Source organism: Ursus arctos, unplaced genomic scaffold (genome assembly GCF_023065955.2).
Source record: "Ursus arctos isolate Adak ecotype North America unplaced genomic scaffold, UrsArc2.0 scaffold_32, whole genome shotgun sequence".
NCBI lineage: Eukaryota > Metazoa > Chordata > Mammalia > Carnivora > Ursidae > Ursus > Ursus arctos.
Window position 1 is genome coordinate 13,400,395 of NW_026623008.1, and position 14,929 is coordinate 13,415,323.

Sequence of the window (14,929 nt, forward strand, 5' to 3'; positions counted from 1 at the left end):
CTGCTTCACCCCATTCCAGCCATCAAAGCCAACAACTGGTGTTAAGCCTGATAAGCTGCCCCTCCCCAAGTCTGGAAGAGACCATACTTGTTTTTCAACTCCACGATGGCCTGCACGGTTCGGTTGTTGTAATAGAGGTTGATGGTCCGCACCATCTTTGTCCGTTTCAGATCTCCAATTTTCACGGTCACTTTGCTAATGGTGTGGCTGCCGATGAGCTTCACAACCTGCTGGGTGGTGGTGTACCGCGTGTCCACTTTAATGGAAGACAGCTTGATATACTAAACACAGGAGTACACACAAAACATTGTATCAGTTCAAGGCCACTGGCTCATCCTTTCTTCTTCAAAACTGAGCACTGTAACCCACTCTTCATCCATGGATGAAGTTTCTATTTAAGGTGGTAAGTGTGGCAGGTAAGCATTCATACCACTGGTGACCGAACACCTATGTGGCCACACTCAATCTCTGGAAACAAGAAACCCACTGGCCCTGCCAGCCTCACGATCACCCACGTTAAAGACGGCACTTACACAAAATGGCACCTCCGGATTATTACACACCAGGCAGGGATCGCTCTCCAGGTAATAGCCATCAAATTCCACTAAGCCAGACAAGGTGCTAAGGAAGAAACCAGTCTCAGCATAAGGAAGTCTTCATCTCAGAAAGCACTGAGCTTCACAAAGAAGCCACGAATGAGTGACAGCTCAACATTCCCTAAAGCGAGCCCCACCCTAGTAAGAACACAGAAGAAAGTGAGAAATCCCAACAGGGCTTAGAAGTCACAGGAAGTGAATGTCAACCAATCGACCCCAGATGCTTCCTATTTCTGAGCTAGCTGTTCTGAGATCAGAAGAATCCTAAAAAGTGACATTAAAATTTGACTCCGAGGAAAGTCACAATTAAATTTACTAAAAATCATTAAGTTGTAACTTAACATAGGTGAATTTTGTAGTATATAAATTATACCTCAATGAACTTAAGAAAAAAAAAAAAAGAACAGTCACTATTAAACCAGGGAAATAACAACTGCTTGTTTAATAAATACTCTTGCTCAAAAGTTTTTTCTTAATATAGCCATTTCCTGTAAATTTATCTTACCTGATTTAGACTTTGACACTCAAAAATTAGAGACGTTCTCAAATGACTGCTTACTAAAAGCTAATTCAGCAGTTTATTTTGAGTACCCTATGTGTGCAAGGCCCCAGCTATGAGGGAGGGATTCAAAGACCAACTAGACAGAGGTGTATCGATTCCTATGTAAGAGCCAACCGATGCGGAGAGAGCAACTGGGACTGCTGCTGGAGCTTCAAGCAGGGAGCAAGCAGAGCAAGCTCACTTGTAAATGTTGGAGTTGGGATGGTTGGTAAGAATATGGTTTTGGGTCCGCAGAATCTCCACAGCCTTCTGTGAATATTCCTTCAACTGAAACAGAAGTCAATAAAAGACCACAGTTAAAACCCAAGGGAAAGTCTTACTGGAAAAGGCTTTTGTCTTCTGCTGTCTAGCTGATACTGCCCGAGAAGTACCAAGCTTCTCAGCCCCCACGCAGAGTCATGCAAAGCTGGGCCTAACTCCTACAAGTTTCCAGTCTTTGTGACAGCCATCTTTTCAGACCCTGTGGATGAAGGTAATTTTTATTCCCATGGAGAAATCATAAAATAGTTATCCAACTGCAGAGACACTTCTAGGAATGTCATCAGGGCTGCCAGGAAAACCAGGGGGACACCTTCTCTCCTAAAGCAACTTTAATGGGCTGCATTGCCCTCCCCACCTGATCTCCTGCTGGCTAAGGCAAATTCAGCCTGTACTTATTTGTTAGTGTATGTTATCTGTGTGTTACACATGGTGCCTGTGCTTAACATACATCTAAAGAGATTTCACATATGCACCCCTTACGCGGGCTGGTCATACCATTCTTAACGCAAGAGGGAAAAAGGCCAAATATGGCAAGTTAGCCCCTCTGACCATACATCATTGTTACCTTCTTCTCTGTTTGTGGGGTTTTCAAGGAGAAATATCCTAGAAGGTCCACAAACTGGGCAGCCTTACGACCATAGGCTGGGAGTTCTGGCCATATGGACCACATCAGATCTAGCAGGAGTTCCTGTTGAGATTTGCTAGAGTTTCTGTAGATAAAGAACAATTCATGTTACCAAGCAGTAGAAAACCCTGAGGTTCCTTTTATTTATAAACAAGGCCCAGGTACTATTTCTGTAGATATGTCTATCCCACAAACTAGAATCATTCTGCACTTTCGACAGTAGATCCTAACAGGTGCAGCTCAGCCCTTTCCTATCTTCAGAAAGTGGCCTAAAGAGTCAAGCCCAGTCACTTTACAAACTTCTAAACATAGCCCCCTCAGAGGAAAAGCGATCATCTCTTGCTTATGACATCAGATTAATGGCTAAAGGCAGATAATCAGACATCTGTAAATCAAGAGGATCCAGGCTGATGTAAATACTGACACTGTGACCGTGAGTGTGTAACAACACAAAAGCAAGACGGAACTACATCAACCACTCGTCTCCTGGACCCATGCAGACCACTGAAACTTAGCCCGGGACCCTACCTGTAGATATGCAGGGTCAGACAGTGGGCCTGCCAGCGCACCGAGGAAGAATTGGACTCTAACAGGAAGCAACGCAGGAACTGAACCAAGGTCTCCTTATCTGCGAATTTGTTCAGCTGGTTCACCAGAGCTGTGCACAGCTGGTCCTCCTGGCTGCCTGAGCTCTCACCTGCAAGATCAGGGAAGAACTGAGGACTGGAGAACAGGACGCGTGCTCTAGGGTCTTACAGCCAGTGCCACCAGATGGAGAGGGAGGGGATTCTGTCCATTTCTAAGAGTTTCTTCAACTAAATGGTTCTAATTTGAAAACAACTGTCACTGGTTTATTGGAGAACAAAGGCCAGCCCCATACGAGACACGCGATAATAATGCTACGAAAAAAGCACAGGCTAAAGTGCCGACACAGGCCTTACACTGAGGCACTTCCCTTCAGAGGTTTGCTACCCAAAACAGCTCGCTGAATAATTAATTGGGAGAAGGTAAACCACCTCCACTGCTCCCCACCCCCGATCACCCGTCCCAGGCCTGCAAGGACCATGAAAAGCAGTGAAGTAGAAAGGCTTTTGCCTTTCTGATAGTAAGGAGTCAGCTAAAATAGCTTCCATACGGAGAGCATTTAACAGTTTACGACGCACGTTTATAAGCATCATTTGACGCTGACAACCTCCCCACATGGCAACTGTCATTTATTATTCCACAGAAATACAAACTCGGCTTACTAAAACCGTTTAGTGCACTTTGACCTTTCCTTGGTACGGGAAGCCACACATTCAAGGTGTAACTGACAATGAAACCAAAACAAGACACTGGAGGGCATCAGAGTTGTAGGTCCTAGTAAATCGGAATAAAAGCCCTTTCCAAAGAGGAGCATAAGCCATGCGATCCAAAAGAAATGAGAACACCTCGACTTGGTCACCAAGACAAGAAAGCGACACTCACCCTCTTTCTCCTTTTCCTTTTCTTCCTTCTTGCTCTTCTTCGTGGACGACTTGGACTGCGTCGGGGCCTGTCCGGAGCTGGCAGCCACAGGCGCTGTGGAGGAGGAGGTACTCGAGGAGCCGGCCGAGGCGGCCAGGGCGGCAAGGACTTTGCTGCCGCACAGGGCGCAGGAGAGCAGCTGCAGCAGCACCGGGGACACCCCCTCGTCCACCAGGAAGCTGACTTGGAGAAGGAAGTACAGGACGGCTGCAGGCAGAGGAGACGGGGCTGAGCTCAGAGACCAATGCACTAGACGGATGCGTCGCGGGAGCCGTGTCTGCACGAGGCCAGCACCGCCCCCTCCCCACCAGCCTGCATTCCGAGTCCTCTCTGCCAGATGTTGCCCAGAACTCCCGCCCTCTGCAGGAATGAACTGGCAAACGTCCTAACAATTACCTAAAGATCAGCTCACAGCCCCCACTTCTTCAACTAAGATGATTCTCTAGACGCCCCAGGCTCCTCTTCAGCTTTCCCTCCACAATCTGGAGGTCAGCGACTCCTGCTCTGTGCCCTCACAGCACCCCAAATTCTATCTATGACCCTTATCACTCTGAAGTTTTGACTTCTCTTCTCAGCTAGACCGAGTTCTATCTAGGTGTCTTGCTCAGAGCCTCATCTCTGGCATCCAGTTCATTGCTTGGCCTCAATAAACAGTCCTCAATACACAGTTCTCAAAGAGATGAATGAATGAACAACAGCCACAGAAAGTCGCTGCACTGCTTACAGTCATCTTTGATACAGAACTTCTGCCAGTTGATGGTTCGCTGGGCAGCAATCTCGGCACAAGCCTTCAGGTGCTCCATCTGAAATGGAAACCAATCACCAGAGCTGAGTACCACCACCAAGTAGCCCGCACCGTACCACACCTGCTGCCTTGAAGGGTCTGTGCAAGGCTGCTGATCCAGTGCCCTGGTGAACCTGGGACCAAGGCCCACACACTGTAGGTCTACTGAGCCTCCTCCGCTCAGCCCCTACCACACAAACGCCCTTTGTTTGCAGAGGCCCTTCACACCACTCAGTAACGCAGCCAGAAAGATAGGCCATGACGGGAAACTACAATGCAGTTTACTTTTTTCTTTTCTTTTCTTCCTCCCCTCCCAGTTTACGTTTTTTTGCTGAAAGCACAATAATAAGGACATTAGTTTAAGAGTATATAATACTAAAAAAGTTCTCATCTAGAGGCTCCCACGCATTATATTGTTTGCTCCCCCAAAGTCCAAACAATTTATCTTCAGACACATCATTTCTTTAGTATTCAAGGACAAAAATCAGAGGTTGGCAAATTCCAGGTCGATCCTATCCGTATGAGCCAATGACACAGGTTAAGAAGCCCAAGCCACTCCTCCTCATAATGGAGGAACCACTACCAGGTGGGAGAGGGAATGATGAAGGGGAAATCACAGATCCTGAAGCCAACTACACTTAACGTAGAGCATATGGATCCACCCTGAGCTCAACTGTGGCTGTGACGTTTTCTGAATATATAAAAGCCTGTACTACTCCAACCTATTGCCTACCCGGCTGAGCCTCATCACGTGCCCTCTCCCGGCCCCATCGGCCCCCCTGGCCTTCGTACCAGGCTGATGAGCGTGTCATACTGCAAGGCAGAACCTGAGCTGGCTGTAACCACACTTGCCCGGAGGAATATCCCCTGTTCCTCCAGCAGCTTCTTGATCCCACGCACATGGGAGTCCAGGGTGTGCAAATCCCGGAGCTGGCGGTACTTCTCCTTTGACCCACAGATGAAGAGCAGAAGTTTGCGGACTTGACGGCGCACAAATGGAGTTTGCTGGATCATCAGGTACTTGAGAGGAAAGGCAACACAAAGCGTCAATGACTCAGGAACTGTGCCAGCAGTGGGTCCCCAGGTCTTCACGAACTATTATTAAAAACTGGTAAGAAACACACACCAAGCTATTTCCTCCTGGCCAAGCTAGACTCTGGAGAATTCAGTACTCCTTAAGGGGCCAGGAGACAGCAAGCTGTCAAAGAGGGGAAAACAGCAATATTCCCGCTCCCCTCCTAGGAGTGCTCTGGAATCTACAGAGAAGCTGGCCTCCACTCTAGCCCGCCCAGAATGAAACGGTCAGGAAAACCTATTCAGGATCTTTCAGGTCAGAGAAGTGGGGAAGAGGCTGGGCTGTTCCATCTATACAACCTGAAATGGTCATCTGGGATTTGCTAACAGGTCATTCTTCCCACCTGAATCTCAAGCTTGCTGCGATGGCATGACGGCAGCTGATCGTAAAGCTACTGTCCCTTGGCTGCCTCCAAACCCACCCTGCCACACACTGTTCTGTAATGGCCGGCCCAGAAGTGCACTAACTTCTGCTTCTCTGCCAGCTGGCTCCCCCTCAGGTCCTGCCAGTAAGGAACAAAAAGGGACACTAGAGGGCGCGAGGAAAAAACACTGGCTCCTTCTTGTCTGCCTGCTATTCTGGCAGCAGGCCTTCACTCAGGCAGCCTCCATCAGCTCTTCAGTGTTCAAGAACAAACCAACTACGGTTGGTTCTAATCATCAGCTTCTTTCCGTACTTCCAGAATCAACTGCATCGCATCCCCTCAGAGCTCCTGGGGTAGCAGAAGCAGCACCCTGCCTCAGGCCCACAAGGTTGACTCCTCTTCAGACACAGGGCTGCTGGCGGCTGCTGCCTGCATCTACGGTCTGTGTTACCTCAACATTCCTATTTTTCTTTTTGGTTCTTCGATGGCTGTTCAACCAATTCCTTATATTAAAATTTCTCTGTAATTTAACTAGTGTGTTTTCTGTTTTCCAGACAGAGCTCAAATTATTAAACTTGTCCCTTACCATGATATGCAGAAAGAGTCAAATGTACAGAATCAGAAACTAAAGCCACGGCTTGTGTTGACAGCCATCTTCTACAGCTTCACCATACAGTACACCCAGGGCAAGACCTCCACGGCGTGAGTGGCGCTGCTGGGGGGTGGGGAACACCTCCTGAGGGTGAAGACCGAAGGGGGCCATAAAGGCCATCAAAGCCAGGGCGCCTGGCTGGCTCAGTCAGTTAAGCATCTGCCTTTGGCTCAAGTCATGTTCCTGGGGTCCTGGGATCCAGCCCCGCATTGGGCTCCCTGCTCAGCAGAGAGTCTGCTTCTCCCTCTCCCTCTGCTCCTCACCCCCTCACTCGTGCTTGCACACGCACTCTCTCTCTCTCTCAAATAAATAAAATCTAAAAAAGAAAAAAAAAAGGAAAAAGCTGTCACAGCTGATTTGTCCTCTCCTTGAATGGCACATTGCCTGAGGCCTTCACTTACCTCTGAGAGAAAGTAAAACCACGAATGATCAAAGACAGGAGGTGGGATTCGAGAGTTGGTGTCAGCAATCTTCTTGATTTGGTAAGGAAGCCTCAGGACCATCTCTGTCAGAAGCTGGGTATAGGCCTCAAACACATCAGCAGCATGACCCTGGGGGGAGAAAATCACGTAAGAACCTGTGACGGACAGTTGTCCACAGCCACAATTAGGAAAAGGGCTGGTTTACTGCTCATTAGGCATAGCTTATATTGGAGCTGGTAAATGGTACCTTTCAAAGCTGGAGCCATCACTGCCTGACAGCTTGGTTTAAACCCAGCAAGGCCCCAGGCTCCAGTGGACACAGATCTCACTTGTCTTAAAAGTTCCAACATTTCACTCTGTGGGTTTTGCCCCTGGACTGACTGTACTCTGCTTACACAAAAATTAAACTTCTAATGGGAAAAAATGGGAAAAACAGTGGTGATGAAGGATTTCTGACTTCCTGTGAGAGATGCAGGTCTATTCCCTAGAACCAAAACCTTCTAGGATAACAAGAAACATTTAAATAAACCAAGGCAGGGCTCCTGGTTGGCTCAGTCAGTTGAGCAGCTGACTCTTGGTTTCAGCTCGGGTGATGATCTCAGGGTCTTGGGATGGAGGCCCGCCTCAGGCTCTACACTCAGTGGGGAGTCTGCTTGAAGATTCTCCCTCTCCCTCTGCCCCCCCCCTCACCCATATGCGTGCATGTGTACGTTAAGCATGTGTCTGCGCTCTCTCTCTCTCTCTCCGAAATAAATAAATCTTTTAAAAAGATAGAAACTAGGGTGGCTAGGATCACTTAACACATATCCCACAGAGGACGGGGAGCTGAGGGGTGTGAAGACAGTGGAAGCAGCAGCTATCCTACAGGCCGCATGGTCCCCCGGGAAGAGCCCGCAAGAATTTGAGGCACAACGTGTCTCACCTATCCAATCACCAGTTACTCATCAGGTCTTTCCTAGGCAACTGGGGATACAAACAAGGAGAAGACTCCACATGTGTGCACAGGGGGCTCTGGGGACCCAGGGAAAGGCCATCTCAATCTGACCTGCTAGCAGGAAGTGCATGGTGAGGAGGGTTTTCCCAGGACCCAGTGTGTGAGCTGGGTCTTGAAGGACTAGGAGTTAGCTTAGAGGGGAAGGAAGCGATGCAGAGGGAGAGAAGTTCAGCAGGACAAGTAGGAAGGCAGCGTGCCACATCTGGGGCAAGGCATGGGACACAAGGCATGTGTGCTGGGGGGCAGTAGTGACACAGCTAGAGAGTTAAGTAGATAGCTGGGTCCTCAACTTTTTGGCCTAGAAGTTACAGAAAACCAGCAAAGGGTTAAGAAAAGAGAAAGACATGATGCGATTCACATTTTATGCCTGTTCTAACCCTGTCTCGGTCAAAGCAGTTGGGAGTGTGCAACGAGGAGCACGCTGGTGCCGTCGCTCAGACACAAACACACAGGAACAATAGCGATGACTGACGTGGACAGGCCCCGGCGTGCTCGGCACTGGGCTTTACTGCGTCAGGTCATTCAGTGCTCACCACGACCTCACACAGCAGACCCCATGTGGAGCCTCAGTTCCCAGGTGCGCAAACCGAAGCGCACAAAAGCCGCATGGAACTTGTCCAAGCTTCACGGCTAGTAAGTGGGAATGCTTGTTCCTGGCCAACCTGATCAGAAAGCCCATTTTCTAAACTAGCTCCCTCAAGGGCCTCTGACGACAGTAGCAGGAGTCTCTGATGCACACACGAGGACATGATCCACTTCTGATGTCAGCCTGTGCCTGCTCACCTTTTTCTAAGGAGCTTAACATGAAAGGACAGGCCTGTCTGATTTCATTCAGTTCGTCTGCTTTACACGCTGTCCGGAGTCTGAATCCGGACAGAAGAAGGATGGAAGAAGTGGTTATTCGCTAAACTGCACCGAGACCAAAGCCCCCCAGGGCACTTGGTCTGCCTCCTGCAGCTCCTGGCCCTTGGCTCCTTCAGCCCTACTCCCGGACGGCGAAGAGGAGAGTGCTCTGGAGGAGGGCAAGAGCGGTCCTTCGTCCAGGGAAAGGCCTCACCTTCACATACTGGCGGAGGAAAAATGGGCTCATGTCCGGCGGGGATGAAGTCGTGTGTGGTTTCAGCAACTGGCTGGTAGCCACGGGCTCCTCGTCGTTCTGCTGGCTCTTCCAGTACTCCAGCAGGGATTTGAGCACGTGCAGGCAGTAGTCCACAGCGCCGGAGCTCAGAAGAGCCGCTGCTGTGGCGCTGGAGATGAGGGAAGACGACTGCGGGAAACAGGGAGAGCAGAAGAGCTTGTAAGACCGCTGGGGGCAGGGTCGGAAACCCACTGGCGGTAGTCTCAAAGTGGGCCGCTGGGGGAGGGAGCTCGACCCTTGAGTTAGAAGACCCCCAACTAAGTCATGGTAAGAACCAACCAACCCCAGGTCCCAGCTCTACTCGCCCACACACATATGCTAGAGGCTTCTGCTAGGAGGGGCGGGTTTTCTTCTTTCCTGGGCAACTAGAAAAGCAGCCCATTTCAAGAAGGAGAGAGAAAACTTTCCTCTCTAAGCACTTTTCAGCAACGCCATGCTCCTGCCAGGCACTCCCCCCACCAAACCAGCTTCTAAAGGAGATGGGGTAAGTGATCACATGAATAAAAAAGCGGGAGAAAAGCCACGGTAAATAAAACCATTAGGAGAGCCTTGCAAATCCCAGCAAACCCCACAGCTCATAAGCTCATTAAGATTGGATGCAGTTCAGCCTCCACTTCTACCTTCTCTGCTTTGTGTTAATCTCCTTTCCACCACGCACACACTGCTTTCTCTCTGCTTTATTACCATACCTTATAGCAACGCACAGTAGGGGAATCCTCTTAGCCACCCTGCGCCTTGCAGAACGGTCCCCTCCTTTCAATAATGGAACTTCCAAACCCTGTAACCCCTCCAATGGAGGGACTGCTGGCAAAGATCAGGGCTTGGAAGGGATACTGAAAAAGGTGGTGGCTCTGCTCTTAAAGAGGTGACAGCTTAGAATCTTTCTCCTCTAGCACGACAATAGCCTATTCTAACTATCACCTCTGCCCTCGGCCCTGGCGCCAACCAGACAATCCTCTTACCTTTCCCACACCCCTGTGCTCAAAGCGACAGTACCTCACAGATGGAAGACTTGGATCCGGATTTGGTCCGGGACATGAAGACACTCAGGAGTCTCATAACTACCAGATGGACTTCATTCAGGGCGCTGCGCTCATTCTTCCTGGAGACGTCCTGACGGCAGAAGCAGAGCCCAGAAGCCCACGCTTACTTTAAGCTTAAGGCATCCTCTCAACAAGGTTCCCCCCAGCCTATCAGCACTAACTGTTCCTCACATGGAATCAGAGTCAAAACAGGCACCAACGCCCCCAAGGACTACACCCGGATTACCTAGAGCCCAATACGCATAAGAGGCTGTACTAAGATACAAACAACTAATTTACTGTTTTCAGCTTAGGGAGCTACAAAAGGTCCGTGAGGGCAGAGACTTGGTCTATTCCTCATTTATGTCCAGATCCAACAGGAGGCCTGGGCCAAAGCAGGCACTGCCAACATTTTTATTGACTCAACAGAACTGGAGCCCTCAGTGAGTGGTTGCCACAAAACTAAGTGAAGTTCCTCTAGAAGAAAGATGACAAGATGTGAACGGAACTCAGCTCCCTGTCTCTCACACGGCAGGACTCTCCAGTCTTACCTTTTTGTCCATGCCCAGTTCAGCAATTAGCTGGGAGAGCAGGTTGTCCAGGGCCCCCTTGTCTTTCTCATCTTCTCCATCCAGATCTGTAGTGAGCATCAGGATGACCTGGAAGTCAAGAGAGAGGTAAAACATGAGTGCCAGTACCCTAAAGACGACTCTAAACACAGGGGGTTCAGAAGAAATCCCAATCTTCCTGACTGCCCTGTCAATCGTAACTGTAATCCACGAAAAGGTCCTATATCCCAAGGTATCTGAAGTTTAAGTGTCCAGAGTCAGAAGAGTCAATTTTTGGTATATACCACACATTTGGCATCACAAAAAATGTTTTGCAAAGTGTTTGCAAAACGAACTGACTAAACTACATTATAAGCAACCGAAGTGGCTTAACAGAGGGCAGTGTGCTCAAGAGCAAAGAACTTTCTGCCTCAGAGGAAGGCAGCTAGCAGGAGAACAGCTACCAGACCACATTTCAACGTGGTGTTAATAAAGACTCGCTACACACTGAGAATCTCTGGGGCACACACGTGCTCCGGGCTCTGTCAGCAACTAGCTGGATGACTGCGGACATCTTAAATTCTCTGACCCTTGGCCTTTTCACCTAGAGGATTAAGGGCTATAACTTGCCGTTCAAAACTGCATGCCATTATTCTATGACCTAACACCAAACAAAGCCTTACAGAGCCTCTACAAGAGAGATGTGAGCATGCTGAAGGATGGTCCAACCATAATGTGACAGACCCAGGTGAACTGAGGGATACCTGCATGTACGGGATGGCCCGGACACCTCCAACATTTCGTAACTGGGGCAAGGTTTGCAGGAGTCTCTCCAACAGCATCAGACGGACCATGTGCAGCCTAAAAGGCCAAGGAAAACACATGAGACGTGAGCTAGTTCACATCTAGTTCACAAGAATATAGTTCTTTCCTCCTGCCACCAAGGTAAACAAGGAGCCTACTGCTTAGGAACAATCCTACCATTAGCAAAATATTCAGAAATGCCTAAATAGTAACACTACCAACACGGAAGGAGAAATCTCACTCTGTTAAAAGGAACAATCTAGTCCAAAATACAACTGATGGCCCTGAAAACCTGCTACAGGGTAAGCTAATATTTCTCAAGCAATCAGCCCTAGCTATTCTCCGTAGCAAAATCAAATCTTTAGTAGTGCACTCTACGGCCTTCTCCAACACATGGTCCCATTCTGCCTCCAGCCATTATCTTCTGGGATTCCTCCATCTACAAAGTCTGCATCATCCAGTTGCACAGTGACCCAGTCCTTTCTTTTTCTTGCTTCCCAGAAGGCCTGGCACTGCTTTACCCTCTCAACTCGGCTACCATTTTTCCTAGTGGAAAATTCAATCTCAACTCTACCCTTTTCACATTGGACCCATGAGTTCTCCCATATATTCAGCTGGGTGCTAACTAAGCCTTCTCCATCAGAGGCACAGATACATGGCTGGGCTTCCCTACTAAATGTGTGCCTCTGGATCTGCAGTGAACATGCTGATTCAAAAGAGGACCAAAATGAAAAGGAATTAATTAGGGTCCTGCTGACAATCTGGTTGGCAGTCTCACCTAACACACAATCTTACACAGATGAAGAGCGCACTTGCTGAATCAATTAATGGCTTCACTCTCATAGTTCATAAACTGTTCTTGCTTCATTTTACTTTACAGACTGTGTATAATAAACCATAAGCATACATATGCATAAAAAAGTGATTTTCACGTATTACATATCCTAGGAGATATGCAGAGTATTCTCAAAATATTAAAGTTTGAATCAAAGTATATGGGACCTTACTTGATTGATAAATGACCATGATTCCAAAAATAACTCAAAGGAATGCACTAGTAACAGTCCTTCAGAATATAGTCACACGTAAAAGCTCACGCATACATCCAAAGAATAAGGCCAGCTATATAGGGACCACAAATGAGTAAGAATTGCTCAGGAATGTACAAGATACAGCAAAGAAAAATAATAGGACAGTAGAAGTTCAAATTTAGCAGTTCAGTTTACACTTGCAGGATAAAACATAGCAAGCTTTGAGATGGATGAAAATCTTCAGATTGGCAGAACATACTTGTGAATACACACGTATGAAAGAAAAAGTCAACAAAATGAGCAGAGTATGGACCCGGACCAAGATGTTGCCAGACTTCTGGCTTTTCCAACTCTTAGAATCTAACAGAAAAAGTAAACCATATACCAAAAATTACAATTTCCTTTTCTTTAGTGACTTAATGTAAAAACAAGTTAGTTATTATATTATTTAAAACAAATCATTTAACAATTGCTCAATTAACTTATCCCTGAAAAAAAAAGTTTACTTAAAACCACTTTAGGGGTGCCTGTGTGGGTCGCTTGGTTGAGCACCTGCCTTTGGCTTGTGTCATGATTCCAAAGTCCTGGAATCAAGCCCCCCGCCCCCGGAAGGCTCCCTGCTCCTCAGAGAGCATGCTTCTCCCCTCTCCTCCCCACTCCTACTCTCTCTCACTAGCTCTGTTGCTGTCTCTCTCTCTCTCTCTCTCTCTCAAATAAATAAACAAAATCTTTAAAAAACAAACAACACTTTAGACTTCTGTTACTAACACGCCTAGGTTACCTAAAATCGCCCTTCTAAAAACACTAAAAATCCTAAAAAGACAGAACATCATTTTAGTTGCATCTCAAGAAACTTGAAAGGATTGAAATTACACAGTACATTCCCCATAGTAAATTAAACTGTAAATTAGTAACAAAAATAATTAGAAAATCCCCAAAGGTATGGAAATTTAGCAACACACTTCTCAACAGCCTACAGGAAAGATGAAAATTACAACAGAATTTAGAAAACATTCTGAACTGAACAGGAATAAAAATATAACACATCAAAATATACAGGCCCCAGCCAAAGTAGACTTCAACGGGAATGCAGAGAGAAATTTAGCTTCAAATATATACTTAAAATGAAAGATTTAAAAATCAGTGATTTAAGCTTCCATCTTCTTAAGCTAAAAAAAGAACAAAAAATTAAACCACAAAAGATAAGGTACAATAAAAGCTTATTAGGCAGAGAAAGAAAATATTAAGAGTGGAAATAAAACAGAAAGCAGACATAAAACAGAAAAATCAAAGCCAAAAGTCAATTCCTCGTAAATAAAGTTGGTAACTCCAAGCAAAACTGACCTTTGAAAAAAGAACACACATATTAAGTTACCAACATTAAAAATGAAAAAAAGGTACATCACCACAGACCCTAAAGACATTGAAAGGATTAAAAAAAAAAAAAAAAGGTTATGGGGGCTCCTGGGTGGCTCAGTTGATTAAGCATCTGACTTTTTTTTTTTATTTTTTATATTTTTTAAAGATTTTATTTATTTATTTGACAGAGAGAGAGATAGCCAGCGAGAGAGGGAACACAAGCAGGGGGAGTGGGAGAGGAAGAAGCAGGCTCACAGTGGAAGAGCCTGATGTGGGGCTCGATCCCAGAACGCCAGGATCACGCCCTCAGCCGAAGGCAGACGCCCAACCGCTGTGCCACCCAGGCGCCCCAGCATCTGACTCTTGATTTCAGTTCAGGTCATGCTCTCAGGGTCATGAGATCGAGCCTCGCCCTGGGCTCTGTGCTCAGCATTCAGTGGAGAGTCGGTTTGAGATTCTCTCTCCCACTCTCCCTCTGCCCCTCTCTCCCACCCGTGCATGCACACGTGCTCTCTCTCTAAAGTAAATAAATAATAAATCTTAAAAAAGAAAGATTATGAACTTTATGCCAATAAAGTCAACAACTTAAATAAACAAATTCCTCGAAAAGCACAACATACCAAAACTGACACAGAAGAAACAAATAATTCCATATCATTTAAAGAATGAATCTATAATTTTAAATCTTCCCTTAAATAAAGTCTAGACCCAACTGAGTCTGCTGCTGAATTTTTACAAGAATTTATAGATGAAATAATATCAATCTCACACGAACTTTTCTATTTTCGTCTTGCTTCCAAGAGTCAGACACTTAACTGACTAAGATACCCAGGCACTCCTGTATTTGATGTTTTTTGATGCCTGCCACTCAAATAGACCTTAAGAAGCCATAAATAACTAAGCACATTTTTTTTAAAGAAAAAAAGATATTATGAGACATGAAAAACAGAACGTGATGCTAAAACATCTACATGAGTCCCAGGAAGAAAAATGACAGAAAATGAGGCAGAAGCAATATCTGAGAAGATTGATAAGCATTTTCTAGAATAAAAAACACTAACCCAAACATTCAAGATTCCCAAAGACCACTAAGCAAAACAGGTGGTTCTGGGTGGCTCAGTCCGTTAAGTCTCTGCCTTCAGCTCAGGTCATGATCTTGGGGTCCTGGGATCAAGACCCACGTCTG

At 46.7% G+C, this 14,929-nt stretch overlaps 1 protein-coding gene across 13 annotated transcripts in view; it reads right to left on the reverse strand.

Moving 5' to 3' along the window:
* The window catches only part of UBR4 (ubiquitin protein ligase E3 component n-recognin 4), a 132,674-nt gene that overhangs the window by 41,759 nt on the left and 75,986 nt on the right, over positions 1-14,929 (reverse strand). For all 13 annotated transcript variants that reach the window (XM_057305406.1, XM_057305405.1, XM_057305402.1 and 10 more), the window contains 13 exons: positions 11,314-11,410; positions 10,553-10,660; positions 9,976-10,092; positions 8,899-9,108; positions 6,827-6,976; positions 5,127-5,354; positions 4,275-4,353; positions 3,512-3,757; positions 2,573-2,741; positions 1,985-2,129; positions 1,340-1,425; positions 534-621; positions 88-281 (listed from right to left, as the gene is read on the reverse strand). In XM_057305406.1, coding sequence (XP_057161389.1) covers positions 88-281; positions 534-621; positions 1,340-1,425; positions 1,985-2,129; positions 2,573-2,741; positions 3,512-3,757; positions 4,275-4,353; positions 5,127-5,354; positions 6,827-6,976; positions 8,899-9,108; positions 9,976-10,092; positions 10,553-10,660; positions 11,314-11,410 — 1,917 coding nt within the window. The remainder of the gene's footprint in view (positions 1-87; positions 282-533; positions 622-1,339; positions 1,426-1,984; positions 2,130-2,572; positions 2,742-3,511; positions 3,758-4,274; positions 4,354-5,126; positions 5,355-6,826; positions 6,977-8,898; positions 9,109-9,975; positions 10,093-10,552; positions 10,661-11,313; positions 11,411-14,929) is intronic.